At 45.2% G+C, this 14,889-nt stretch overlaps 1 protein-coding gene across 1 annotated transcript in view; it reads right to left on the bottom strand.

The window, feature by feature from the left end:
- The window catches only part of CACNA2D3 (calcium voltage-gated channel auxiliary subunit alpha2delta 3), an 877,616-nt gene that overhangs the window by 522,247 nt on the left and 340,480 nt on the right, over positions 1 to 14,889 (bottom strand). Inside the window, exon 5 of the mRNA XM_062200176.1 lies at positions 5,949 to 6,111. Coding sequence (XP_062056160.1) covers positions 5,949 to 6,111 — 163 coding nt within the window. The remainder of the gene's footprint in view (positions 1 to 5,948; positions 6,112 to 14,889) is intronic.

Raw genomic sequence — 14,889 nt, 5'->3', positions numbered from 1 at the left:
GACAGTGCTGAAGCGCCCAGGAGCCTTGCAGATGGGGGAAGGTGGGAGAGGGAGCAGCCCCTGCAGGTCCTTGGCAGGGCAGTCCAGGAAGCCACCTAGCTGGCAGGCAGCTGGGAACAGGTTTGCTGTGAGGAGTCGGGGTGCATCCAGTGCCTATGTGCCTGATGCAGGGTGCTGCTCTTCACTTCCTTTTATGCTCGAGGGGCCACTTCACACCTTGCACGTAAGGAGTCAGGCTCTGACAGTACACTGTGTCTCATGGCCCACCTGCTGGGGCTCTCAGGTCTGGGGTGCACATCCAGGCCCTCTTGATAGCTCTGGAAAGAGTCCCTCCAGTAGGCCAGGATGGAGGCAGTAGGTACTGCACAGGGGAAAGGGACCAGGGGTACATTGATAGTGTTTCAGAGAGCCTTAGGCAGGAGGGATGGACCCTTCTCATATGTACTTTGGGAACCCACTAACTGCAGGCTAACTTGTAACACCCCTGTACTTGATGCCAGAACAGAGGCTGGGAAAGCTGTGCCTAGGACAATGCTGGTCTTCACTGTTACCTACAGCACACAGAGTTACTGTCAAACAGACAAAGCAGTTAAAGAGCCTGGCTCTTGGTAAGTAAACCAACCAACCATCCATCCATCTATCCATCCATCTATCCATCCATCCATCCATCCATCCATTCATCCATTGCGACCTCTATTCTAAACATAAGTCTAGGATAGGGTTGAAAGGGCCACAAAGGACTAGATGACACTCTCTTTCCACTAACACTACTGAGAAAACACAGACACAAGCCTACGTGTACTTGCATACATATCTATGCAGATCTGTGTGCATCCGTGCAAACACACTCTGCAGGATGAAGGAACTGCCAACAGAACTTCAACTCAGCCACTTACCCTGTGAATTTTAAGTCAGAGATAGTTATTCTGTGATATAACAAGATAATTTCCAGGCTAACAGAGAGAGGCTATGATCACTTGGGGCAGACAACTGTGGAACCCCTTTAGTGGCACTAGCTTGTCTAAGTCTGGCCAAACACCTCAGTCCTGCTGTTCTAACAGTGATGCGGGAGGGTTTCCTGAAACCACAGGCTGCAGCCTGGGAGTGTTCACTGGGCCTGGTGAGGGCTGTGGGTGCCAATGAGGAGCCCTGTGGAGCGCCAGTGTTAGGGCAAAGCAGTGAGTGCTGACCTAATTCCTACGACCTTGACTTCCAATTCCAATTTATGGCCATGTCACCATCGCATGCAGTTAAGACTGGGAGACAGGCATGGAAACGAGATTCAAGCCTATTTCAAATACTTCAGTTCTGAATCCCAGCTAGAAAACAAACCATTAAGAGGTGGATTTGTTTTTGACATGGGGTCAGTAACTCTTGCTCCCTGGTACATTATATACGTGCATGCTCTCTCACCCTCTTGGTTTCTCTCTCTCTCTCTCTCTCTCTCTCTCTCTCTCTCTCACACACACACACACACACACACACCTATGCAAAGGGAAAAGAAACAAAAAAATGAAGCAAAAAAGTTTAAATTGTTAGAAGGTCTGTGAGCCTTCTCGCACATCAAATAGCTCTTGGAAAACAATGTTTTAATGATTTCCGTGTAAACGAACCAGAAACATATGGATTGAATTTCCCTTAAAATATACACATGTAATTAAGGGGAAAAGTGCTTGACAATATGCATTTTGTGTTTTATCAAGCCCAACACTTGAAAAATAGGCTGAGACGTCTGAGGAAGCAAGGCCAGCGATCCTGCCTGTCCATGGCAGCAGGCACACTGCACGTCCAAGCAGGGCTCCCAACCCGCCTCGCACACCCTTGCCTGTGCCTGGCCTTCTGGAAGGACCTCCTGCCTGGGGCGGGTGACTGATGGCCCCGGGCTCGGCAGTGCCGGTTACGGTCTTCACTTTCCTGGAGCTTTTCCCCTTCCAGGGCCTGGGCCCCGCAGCACAGCAGAGCCCTGCAGCCCAGACCCAGCCCAAGAGGGGCAGTGCAGAGGATGACGGATGAGTCTAGACTGTGTCCCACCATGCACGCAGCTCCTTGCCCATGTCAAGGCAGCCACTTCATTCCCCTGGGCACTTCCCTACCCAGGGAGGAGGAGGAGGAACACAGATGAGGTCACCTCCTCTGTTCTGTCTTCATCTGTGCAAGAATAAAGTGGGTAGTTTTATTAAATTTTTATTTATTTATTTGACAGTGAGAGAGAGAGAGAGACAGAGAGAAAGGTCTTCCTTCCATTGGTTCACTCCCCAAATGGCCACATGGATGGAGCTGTGCCGATCCGAAGCCAGGAGCCAAGTACCTCCTCCTGGTCTCCCATGTTGGTGCAGGGCCCAAGGACCTGGGCTATCCTCCACTGCCCTCCCGGGCCATAGCAGAGAGCTGGACTGGAAGAGGAGCAGCTGGGACTAGAATCAGTGCCCATATGGGAAGCCGGCACCGCAGGTGGAGGATTAACCTAGTGCACCACAGCTCTGGCCCCCGTGGGTAGATCTTTTCAAAATTGGAATCTTCCTTCATTTCCTCACCTTACAACAAACATGTACAAACATGAACACCTACCACGTACTGGGTCCCAGGTTGGGGCTCCTACCCTCATGGGGTGGACCTTCTTGCCGGAGCCCACAGCCGACAACTCTCAGCCCCCCAGCTCTGGGTCATGCTCCATTCCTCTCCCCGAGATTTCTCTCCACACTGGGCCCCAGACTCCACTCCCCCTCCCTCTTCTTCTGGTTGCGTGGGCACCAGTGTTCCACCACAGACCTCTCCCAGACAAAGGCATCGACTGTTTGCCCTGTCCCACTGGCTCCCACAATCTCCCAAGGGTCCTCACAGCCCTTCTCCACCTGGCCAGCATCCCAGGCTGCACAGCTTCCTTTCTGACTTCCACAAAGGAGCAACTGTGCCTGCTACCTCCAGGGCCCTGCTCACCCTGCCCCTCTCCCCAGGGCACTGGGACCAGCCCCCTCTGCTCCCTCCTTGGAGTTCCAGCACCTAGTCACCTCCTCAAGCCCCACGGGGTAAGACTCTTGGGCTGGGGGGGGGGGGGGTGCTGCCAGAGGATTCCCTTCTGTTGAAGAGGTTTCAGGAAGAAGCGGCTGCCTCAGGGCCCAAGGACCCTAAGAGGCATTTCCAACAATCCTAGGAGACAGGCTTACTCACAGGCCGCCAGCTGTGAACCGTCAGGCTCTTTCCAGCCTGAGATAAAGATACCCAGCAACAGAGGGAGGCAAGGCCCAGCCAGGGAGGCAGGAAGCTGACTGCGGGGAGCAAGTGGAGTTTACAGGCCGGTTTCATCTAGGACAGGAAGTGATGCCCAAGGACACTGCACACAGCAGCTCCAAAGCAAGTATCAAACTGTGTACCTCTGTTTGCATGGGGAGAACAACCCCAAATGGGTTTCCTTGACTGGAGGCAGGATGTCCAAACTGGGAAAAAACAGAGCCAGGGACCAAGCTCTGAGCGTGTGTTTTGAGTCCACGTAATCAATAGCTAGATCGGAGCTGGAGGGACTTCTAAACATGAAATATATTTCTACAGCTTGAAAAGGAAAAAAAAAAAGACTGTTTGGGCTGGTTTGAATTAGGTAGAGTGGAGACAGGGATTTTCCTAAGTTCCCGCCCTTCTCCCTTGGGCGGCTGCTCATTGGCTGGCTAAGACACAGTGCCTAGCTGAGCCCAGCCCACGTCCTGCCGCCTGGCTGGGTAGGGGTGACGAGAGGAACCCTCAGGCCCCCTGAGCCTGACTTTAAACGTCACGGGCGACCCACTTCCCACGGCTCCACCAGCCGCCTGCCAGGATTCTGCCCAGGGTGCCTCCCAGCCCAATTCTACAGCCTGAGTGATCAGCTGCAGCGTGGGTGCTTCAGGTGTGGCTACCATCAAAAGGCACAATGTTACAATTATACAATTAAAGGTCTGTAAGGGCACTAATGGCTCAAGCAAGCTTGAAGCCACTGCCACGTTTCAAAAGGTCATTCTGAATCGTCTTATGCCTGAAATTGCTCTGTAAAATCCTCATTTTCCATCTTCTGTTGAGAATATACTTAATGTGCAAGAGATGCCTTCCTTCCAGCCACACAGCACCAAAAGGGAGCGTCATTTCAGTCCTGGTCAGTGGACGGGACCCTCCTGGAGGAACAGCCTCCACCGGACCAAGTGGCTGGGTCCCACTTACACCTTAAGGAAGAGTCCAAAGCAAAAATTCAGCCACAGCACCTGAGAGTGGTTTAGGTGGACAGCGCTTTCTTTAAGAGGGAGAGGGGAGAGAAAAGGCCGGCGTGTGCCCTGCCCACCTGGCTAAGAGGCCAGCTGCCCTCCTTGGCTTCCCACTGCACTCTCACTCTCCATACCTGTGGCCATCACGTGAAGCCCAGTAGCTTAATTATCTCATTATACATCTGTTCTGTTCGCCAATTAAACTCTGAGCCCCTTGAGGGAGAGTCTGTGTCTGGCTCACGATGAGATCCCCAATTACTGTCTGAGCAATGAATTCATGTCTCTGCTCAGTCTTCACAATGGATAACAGGTGAAGCAGGGCAGGGAGGCACTAGGCAGCCAGCCACAAGGTGGGAGCACAAAGTTCCCAAGACAGTGAGCTGGAAGCTCCTCACTCACTGACCAGGCCCCTGAAGCAGCAACCTAGGAGAATCGGAAATACAACTCATACTCACGTTATTGCCAGACAATGACTGCTGAAATGCGCTGAGCACTTTCTCGAAGCTGCTGCCGTGCTAAGAGCCACATGCATCACTCCGCACCCTCTCAACAACCCTTGAGGGAAGCAGTACCCTCACCCCCATTCCATGAGGAGGGAAACCAAACTCCAGGAGGCAAAGTTACTCGCTCAGGAAGGCACAGCCGCCAGGGGGAGGAACACTCCTGAGACTCACAGCCCTTGCTCTTTCTTGTCTCTGGCACCATGATCCACTCTGAGAACAGACACTGTGACAGAAACGGCCCCTGATCGCTTTGAAACCTGATGATGGCAGACAACGGGGCAGCGTTTTTCCTTTGAAAATGTCATAGTTTTCTGATCTACTTTTTTTCCAAGAGGACGGCTCTTTGTTCAGGAACCTTTCAGATATGACAACGTAGAGCAAATCCAGCTCAGTAACAACGAGGATGAAGATGTCGACGACTTCGCGTGATGAATGGCATCTCACTCAGCCTTCACAGCCATCTCAAGGTGTAGACACAAATGTGCGACTCACATCACAGACACGAGCAGGCTGAGATCTAGAGAGGAACTGACGCGGCCAGGGTCACACAGCAAGGGGCGGAACTTGTGGTCTAATCGGAGGCCACCGGCTAACGCGGCCCAGTCTTTGGCCATGATAATCCCATCTTGGATGGGCACGAGGGAATTCTGAGAAAAGGTTTCTAGTGTCTACGTGAAGAATGGGTTTGAGCAGCACAAACGGAAGCTCTGCTAAGCCTCCTGCTGCTTTGTACTCTGAAGAAAGACCACAGTGGATTCCACACCCAGCCCAGAAGCTGCCCAACCCCTAAGTCCCATTCCAGGGAACAGAGGAAGAAGAGACAGCGGTACATCAGGGATCAGGGAACTACAGGCTGTCAGTTCAACCCAGTCTTCTGTTTCTGTAGTTAACAGTGGTGTTGCAACACGGCCCTGTCCACTGATTCACATGTTGTCGGTGACTGCTCAGAACAGCACAGCCATGCTGTTTCCAGAGACATTGCAGGGCCCTTCATTGTAAAGGTTTGCACGTGAGGGAGCTTGACAAAAACACCAACTGGGGAAAGAGCCAGCCCAGACTCTCCAGGTGGGATGGGCACATACTTCACCTACCCAGCTGATGCTGCCATGCTCAGTGTGCGACTGTGTCTTTCAAAATGCCCTGTGTCCAAAACCAGCCAGCCTCTAACCCGGACATCCCCCCCTCTCTGTCCTCGAAAAAGAGCACTAGCAGACAGTCTTACCTTTGTTGTACATGTTCGTGGGCACTTGGACGTCGCTCAGACTGATGTTCACGGGCAAGTTATTAAAATGGTCATTTGGGGCTAAGATGAACTCCTTCCCCAGCTCCAGAAAGTTCCCATCCTTGTCCCTTTCATTGATGAGCACCGCATTGAAGTACTCGTACTGAAAGAGAAAGCCAGATGGTGTTACACGCGGCTCAGGGAGGAGGGCCGTGAACTGAGACTGACCTGGCCACACAGCCTGTGTCCTGCCCTGCACTGCTGGACCCTGCTCTGCGTCCAGAATCTACCTCCACTACTGTATGTGGACACTTGGCACAGGAGTGACAGCACCGTACAAGCATTTCCCAACGTCATGAAATACCCTCAAAAAACATAAATTTAAAGGGCTACATGGCACTTCCTTATGTATATGTATATATATATATATATAGAGAGAGAGAGAGAGAGAGAGAGAAAACTACCCTAAACATTTTAATTCCTGAAATGTTTAAAATAGACCTGCCTGTATGCAGTCTATCTTTAAGTTGAAGGAAATCAAAATTCAACAAAAAATACAAAGGAAATATGTGACAGAACTTCAAAAAACTTCCTGGGAAGCAGAATTAAAGGACAGGCTCATTTTGGTGAAACACATGCATAGATTTTTTATAACATGCACTTTCCACAAACTTTTTGAAAAATCCCTGTATGGGTAGATTCAAACAAGTCTTTGCACCAAAATGAACTTGTTTTTAAATTACATTGTCCACAAACCTTTTGTAACGTCCTCACATAATACGCCGGGTCATCATACTCAGTATGGGAAAATCATCAGGCGGGGAAGGAGAACCACAGCAACAGCGGCCTCTGGCTTCACTATGTGGAGGGGGGAAGGGCTCACTGCCACTGTGAGCCTTGCGCTGAGAATGCATTGGGGAGGAAGCCTGTGAGCATGTGCAGGAGGCTCCCAAACACAGAGGACAGCAGAGCAAAGACTTCAGAGGGCGTATACTGGCCCCTTTTACAAACGGCTGTGTTTTCGTCGTCATCATTTTTTTTTTAAGATTTATTTATTGATTTGAAAGTCAGAGTTACACAGAGAGAGAAGGAGAGGCAGACAGAGAGATAGAGGTCTTCCATCCGCTGGTTCACTCCCCAGATGGCCACAACAGCCAGAGCTGCGCCGATCCAAAGCCAGGAGCCAGGAGCTTCTTCCGGGTCTCTCATGTGGATTCAGGGGTCCAAGGGCTTGGGCCATCTTCTACTGCTTTCCCAGGCCATAGCAGAGAGCTGGATCAGAAGTGGTGCAGCTGGGACTAGAACTGGTGCTGGGATGCTGGCACTGCAGGCAGTGGCTTTACCTGCTACGCCACAGCGCCAGCCTGATCATCATCATTTTAAAAACGTAGAACGTTGACTATGTGCTGAAAATTACGCTAAGTGCTTTTCAACACCCCTAACAGTTTTCAACAGTAGATTTCATGAATATTCCCACTTTCCACTTAAGGAAGTAGAGGTATGGAGAGTTTAGGCACCCCACCTAAGATTACACAGCTGATAGGCAGAGACAGAATTCAAACACAGGCAGTCTATCTCTAGAGCCTGTGCTCATTTCTACTGTGTAATATTGCTAGATGTAACAAGCATGGTTGGGATTAAGGAACCAGGATATTAAAAGTTACGATTAAATGTTAAAAACATTAGTGGAAAACATGCAAGATCAGATAGGTAATACAAGCAGAGAGATGGATATTCTATTAGAGAACCAATACAAAATGTTAGAGATCAAAACACTGTTAATAGAAGTAAAGAATGCCCTTGAATGGTGACCAGAGGTTTCGCCACAGCTGGGGAAATAATCCATGAGCAGTGAAGACAGGACAACGGAATCTTCCAAAGCTGAAAAGCCAAGAGAAAAGAATTATAAAGAACATGATATCCAAGAACAGTGAGACGATTATGAAAGGGGTAACATATGTAAGGGGACTGTCAGAAGAAGAGAGAGAAACTGAAATAACAGTGGCTGAGAATTCTCAAAAGTTAATGACACACACAGACCCAGGAAGCTCAGAGAACACCAAGCATAATGATGACTACAAAAAATCGATGTCTATGCATACTATGTTCAAACTGCAGAAAACCAAAGAGAAAGTCTTAAAAGAAGCCAGAGAGGGAAGGTGGAGACGTCATCTGTAGAGAAATAAGGGAAGGATCACATCAAAATTCTTCGCAGAAAATACAGAAGCCAGAAGAGTGGAATGAAATACTTAGGGTACACAAATAAAATAAAACAAGGCCCCAGAATACTGAACCCAGTTAAATTATCCTTCAGAAATAAAAGGAAAATAAGGACCTTCTCAAGGCAAACACAAACTGAAAGAACTTGTTGCCAGCAGACCCCTTTGAAAGACACGTTAAGAGTGCTCAAGAGAGAATAGAAATTATATAGGTCAGATATGCTGATTCTACATAAAGAGAACTAGAGCAAAAATTAATGCTAAAATAAAAAATATTTGATTCTTCTTCCTCTTATGGTCTAACACATAACAGGTCATTCAATAGCAAGACATTTTAAATGATTGTGGCTAAGTGAAATGAATGGAAGGACTCTTAAGTTTAAAGGAAGAAAGCAGATACTCTGTCATATGGTTTGAATGTGGCCCATACAAAATTCAGGTCTCATGAAAGTGATTTCATGAAGAGGTGGGGCCGCTAAGTGGTGCTAGGGTTATGAGGGATTCCCCCATCATGAATAGGAACAGGTGCCCTTATAAAAGGCTTGACCAAAAGTGTTTGTCCCCTTTGTCCCCCATCCTACCCCATGTGAGGACACAGCATGGCTCCCCTCAAGGGTGCAGAACCCAGGCCTCATCCTGGAAGCAGACGGCACATGACGAGCTCATCCATGCCTTGATCTGGGACCTCCCAGCCTTCAGAACTGGGAGAAAACAAATTTCTGTTCTTTACAAGCTACTCAGTCTCGGGTATTCTGTTTAGTAGCATAAAAGGGCTAACGTGTTCTGTTACAGGGTGCCTGTACTACCCACGAAGTGGTGCTGGGTTATTTAAGAGACGACAAGTTATTCATAAATGTCTATTGCAAACTCCAGGGAAACTACTAAAAATATTTTAAAAGGAAGTATAACTGGGCCAGCGCCATGGCTCACTAGGTTAATCCTCTACTTGCGGCGCCGGCATCCCATATGGGCACCGGGTTCTAGTCCCGGTTGCTCCTCTTCCAGTCCAGCTCTCTGCTATGGGCTGGGAAAGCAGTAGAGGATGGCCCAAGTGCTTGGGTCCCTGCACCCGTGTGGGAGACCTGGAAGAAGCTCCTGGCTCCTGGCTTTGGATCGGCGCAGCTCTGGTCGTTGCGGCCATTTGGAGAGTGAACAAACTGAAGGAAGACCTTTCTCTCTGTCTCTTCCTCTCACTGTAACTCTGCCTGTCAAATAAATAAATATTTTTTGAAAAAAGTAAGTATAACTGATATACTGAGACATAGGAAAAAGTAAGTCACATAAGATGTGTTAAAACTGGAGGAAGGCTGGCACTGTACTGTAGCTGGTAAAACCACTGCTTGTGGTACTGGCACCCTGTATCGGCACCATTTTGAGTCCCAGCTACTCCACTTCTGATCCAGCTTCCTGCTAATGCACCTGGGAAAGCAGAGGAAGATGGCTTAAGTACTTGGGTCCCTGCACCCACGTGGGAAATCTGGAAGAAGCTTGTTCTGTCCATTACAGATCAGCCCGGCTCTAGTAATTGTAGCCATTTAGGGAGAGAACCAACAGATGGAAGATTTCTCTCTCTCTCTCTTACTGCCTCTTTTTCTTTCTCTGCAACTCTGCCTTTCAAATAAAAAAATACTAAAGAAGGCAAAAAATGAGTGGAAGATCAGAAAAGAAAAAACAAGGCATTGAGTAGAAAATACTCATAAATATGGTACATATTGATCCGACTAAATCAATATCATCTTAAATGTGGATTGTCTGAATGACCAGTTAAAGGGTATTTTTTTTAAATTTATTTGACAGATAGAGTTAGACAGTGAGGGAGAGAGACAGAGAGAAAGGTCTTCCTTCCGTTGGTTCACCCCCCAAATGGCCACTATGGCTGGAGCTATGCCGATCCGAAGCCAGGAGCCAGGTGCTTCTCCTGGTCTCCCATGCAGGTGCAGGGCCCAAGCACTTGGGCCATCCTCCACTGCACTCCTGGGCCACAGCAGAGAGCTGGCCTGGAAGAGGAGCAACTGGGACCAGAACCCGGTGCTCACATGGGATGCCAGCACCGCAGGCGGAGGATTAACCAAGCAAACCACAGCGCCAGCCCCTGAATGACCAGTTAAAAGATGAAGACTGTCATAATGGATAAAAAAAAACAATATTTTGTCCACAAGAAATCTACTTTAAACATAAAGGCACAGACAGTCCACATAAAGACAGAGTAATGGAATGGAAAAAGATATGCCATACTAACATTATTCAGAAGAAATGAGAAGTAGCTATATAAATTTCAGACACAGTAGACTTCAGACCAAAGAAGATTTTGTGGAGAAAAGAGGGGCCTTATTTATTTATTTAAGAGATTAAGTCTCCAAGGAGATATAACGATCCTTAATGTGAATAAGCCTAAAAATAGAGGGTTAATGTATTCAGCTTTTTAAGAAGCTATTTTTAAAAAGAATAAATGGAAATCATTGTTAAAAGAGGGAATAAAATAACAGAAGTACTGGCAGAAATCAATGAAACATAAAACAATAGGAAAAATACAAAGGATCATTAACTTCATTATTTTGGAAAATAATTAATAGAATCATAAAACCCTAGCTAGAATGATGAAGAAAAATATTAGGAAATATACAACATCAGTATCAAAATGAAAGAAGAAGCATTTCTACAGATCCTACAAATAATGAAGGGATAAGGAGACATTTCTTCATGCCAATTAATTCAGTAACTTAGGTTAAATGTCAAGTTCCTTGAAAAACAGAAACTAGCAAAACTGACATAAGAAGAAATAGAAAATATAACCAGTCCTACAAATGCAAAAGAAATTGATTTCACAAATAATAGTCCTGGTAAAACAAACAACTCTAGGTTCAGATGCTTTAACTGATAAATTCAAAATACAAATGATCTTATATAGACTCTTAGGAAATTAAAGGGCAGAATATCTCCCAACTTTATTAAAGAGAGCCATGTGACTCTAACAGCAGAGTCAAACAAGAACCCTTTGTAAAAAGCTACATACAATATCCGTTATGAATCAAGATACAAAAATGTTAATAACCATCAAATAAAATCTCAAATCCCCCTGTAATTAAAAACATCATGGGGTTGGTGCTGTGGCGCAGTGGGTTAACGCCCTGGCCTAAAGTGCCGGCATCCCATATGGGTGCCAGTTCTAGTCCCGGCTGCTCCACTTCCCATCCAGCTCTCTGCTATGGCCTGGGAAAGCAGAAGATGGCCCAAGCCCTTGGACCCCTGCACCCACATGGGAGACCCGGAAGAAGCTCCTGGCTCCTGGCTTGGGAATGGCTCAGCGCAGCTCTTGTGGCCAATTGGGGAGTGAACCATCGGATGGAAGACCTCTCTCTCTGTCTCTCCTCTTTCTGTGTAACTCGGACTTTCAAATAAATAAATAATCTTTAAAAAAAATCATATATCATAACCAAGTATCCTTATCCTAGAAAGTCAAGGTTAGTTTACCATTTGAAAAATAAGCCAAAGTAATTCATTAACAGAACAGAGAAGAAATATGTGATCAAATGGATGCAAAAAAAAGCATTTAAAAGAATTCAATATTGATCCATTATAAAATATCACAGATAATTAAAAATGTCCTCAATACAATAAAGAGCACTTCAAAAAAAAAAAAAAAAACCCTTAAGCTAATATGTTCATGATGAAACATCGGCTTTTCTCCCTAAGAATAAGACAAGGATGTCTGACCACTTGTATTCAAAGATGTCTAACCACTTGTACTGTGAGGCTCTAGAAATTACAGTAAGACAAATAAATAAAAAGTTGTACTTAGGGGCCAGTGGTAGTATAGTGGGTAAAGCCGCTGTGTACAACACAGGCATCCCATATGGGTACCATATGTCCCGGGTGCTCCACTTCCTATCCAGCTCTCTGCTAATGACCTGGGAAAAGCAACAGAAGATGACCCACGTGATTGGGACCCTGCCACTCACATGGGAGACCCAGCTGAAGCTCCTGGCTCCTGGCTTTAGCATGGCCCAGCCCTTGCTGTTATGGCCATGTAGGGACTGTATCAGAGGATGGAAGATCTGTGTGTGTGTGTGTGTGTGTAATTCTTACTTTCAAAATAAATAAATAAATCTTTTTAAAAATATTGGAAAGAAAAAACCAGCTATTTGGAACAACATGATTATCTATATGGGACACTCTAAATAACCTGCATAATATACTGAAATTAGTAAGGGAGTTAGCAAAATAAAAAAAAATCTATTGTATTTCAATATACCAATGACGAGAAATTGGAAACTGAAACTGAAAATAGAAATACTTCAGTATAATTTTTTAAATAAGTGCAATGCTTCAATACTAAAAACTACAGAAAGTTACAAAGTATTGCAGTGAGAAATTAAAGAAGACTTACATCGATGGAGAGAGAGGTACCTTGCTCCAGAAGCATAAAACTCAGCATTAGCAGGTGAACCCTTTTCAAACTGTTAGATTCGATGAACTCCCAAGAAGAATGGCAATGGCCATTTTACAAAAGCTGTCAAGCTGCTTTTAAATTTTATGTGACAATGAAATGGACTCAAATATTCCAAAGCAATTTTTAAAAGGAAGACAAGGGTACAAGGACTCACAGTTCCTAATTTTAAAACTTGCTTTAAATCTAATTCAAAACAATGTGGTACTGGCATTAGAGTGCACAAAAACATAACGGAATAGAAGAGTCCAGAAATAAAGCCACACATATATTGTCAACTGATTTTCAATAAAGGTGCCTAAAAAACTCAAAGAGGGAAAGTATTTAACAAATTCTGCTGGAACAAAGTGCTATAGATTTAACTTACATCATACACATATTAATTCAGATGAGTGACAGGGGCTGGTGCTGGTTCAGCTCCTGGCTGCTCCACTTCTGATCTGGCTCTCTGCTGTGGCCTCCGAGGTCAATGGAGGATGGCCTGAGTCCTTGGGCCCCTGTACCCACATAGGTGTCCTGGAGGAGGCTCTTGGCATCGGATGGGCCCAGCTCCAGCCATTGCGGCCATTTGGGAAGTAAACCAGCGAATGGAGGACTTTCTCTCTCTCTCTGCCTCTGCCTCTCTGTAACTCTGCCTTTCAAACAGATAAATAAATCTTTAAAAAAAAGGGGGGGGGGGTGTGACAGACTTAACTATGAAAGCTAAATCTGTAACATCTCTAGGAATAAAGCAAAGAATACCTTGTGGCCTTCAGGTAGCTATTGATTTCTTAGGAAAAAGAAACATCCAGAATTTCAAAAATTGTTAACTTTGACTTTATAAAAAGTCCAAATTTTGATCATGAAATTCACTAATAAATAAAAAATAGGAAAGCCATTGTTATGAGAAAAGTATGCATAGTATAGACATACGACAAATGAATTGTACCCAGAGTTTGTAATTTACTCCTATAAATCAACTCAACCACTAAAAACAATATGAGCAAAAGATTTGAAGAGATACCTTGCAAAGAAAGGTACATGAATGACAAATCTACAGACTACAATGTGCCAAACATCATTAGTCACCAGGAAATTCACAAGAAAATCACAACAGATGTCATTTTACACTTATTGGAATAGCTAAAATTTCAAATTCTGATGTTATCAAGTATTTCGAAGGATGTGGTGTAATTAGAAATCTCATATATTGCTAGTGAAAATACAGTATGGAATGGTAGATACTCTGGAATAATGTTTTACAGCTTCTTATGAAGTTGAGAAAACAAGTAGGTACCTCAATAAGTTCTTGGAAAAATGGAATTAAGATAAATTTATTTTGCTCCAAAAAATTTTAAATCCACACAATGTTTTTCATAATGTACATGTTCTTGGAATTTTCTGAAAATCGTCAAATGCATAGATTTCAAAACATTTTTTGCCTCAAAATAGACTTACCTTTTGATAACTATTTTTCCATGAACCTTCTGAAGTACCCTGGTGTCTATGCTGTAATCTAGCAAATCTAGTGCTAGGTATTTATCCAAGGGAAATAAAAACCTATGCCCATAAGAAATTTGAGTGACTATTCATGAAAGCACCATTCACAATAGCCAAAAACTAGATGTAAATGTCCATTAACAGGAAAAGGATAAAATAATCCATGATATATTCATACAAGGGGTTACTACTCAGGAGCAAATTTCTGATACACTCAAAACATGAATGAAGTTCACAAGCATTATGAGTGAAAGAAGCCAGAGACAAAAGTCTGCATGCAGGACTGCACTTATATGAAGATCTAGAACAGGCAAAACAACTGTTCAGTAGTGACGGCAACCAGGGCATGTTTCTGGGAGGAAGCATGGGAGTGGGCTGGGAAGGTTCACAAGAGAGCTGCCTAGGGGGCTGGACATGCTCCACACCTTGATGGGTGTGGGTACTCAGGTATACCCACTTGTCAGCACTCACTGAATCTTGGGCTAAAAACTGCATACCTTACTACATAGAAATTTATGTTTCAATAAAAAAAATTCAAGTCACAAAAGACATGTCCATTCTTTTTGTGTTACTATTGGAAGAACTTCACAGGAACAGAAGTCAACACACTCCATCTTTATTTTTTAAATATTTATTTACTGAAAAGTCAGAGTTAGAGGGAAGGAGAGACAGAGGCAGATAGAGATGGGCGAGAAGAAAGAAAGGGAGAGATCTATCTTCTATCTGCTCACTCCCTAAATGGTCGCAATGGCTGGGGCTGAGCCAAGCTGAAGCCAGGAGCTTTGGGGCTGGGCCA

This window comes from Lepus europaeus, chromosome 9 (assembly GCF_033115175.1).
Source record: "Lepus europaeus isolate LE1 chromosome 9, mLepTim1.pri, whole genome shotgun sequence".
NCBI classification, from domain to species: domain Eukaryota; kingdom Metazoa; phylum Chordata; class Mammalia; order Lagomorpha; family Leporidae; genus Lepus; species Lepus europaeus.
This window is presented reverse-complemented; position numbering and strand designations above follow the sequence as displayed.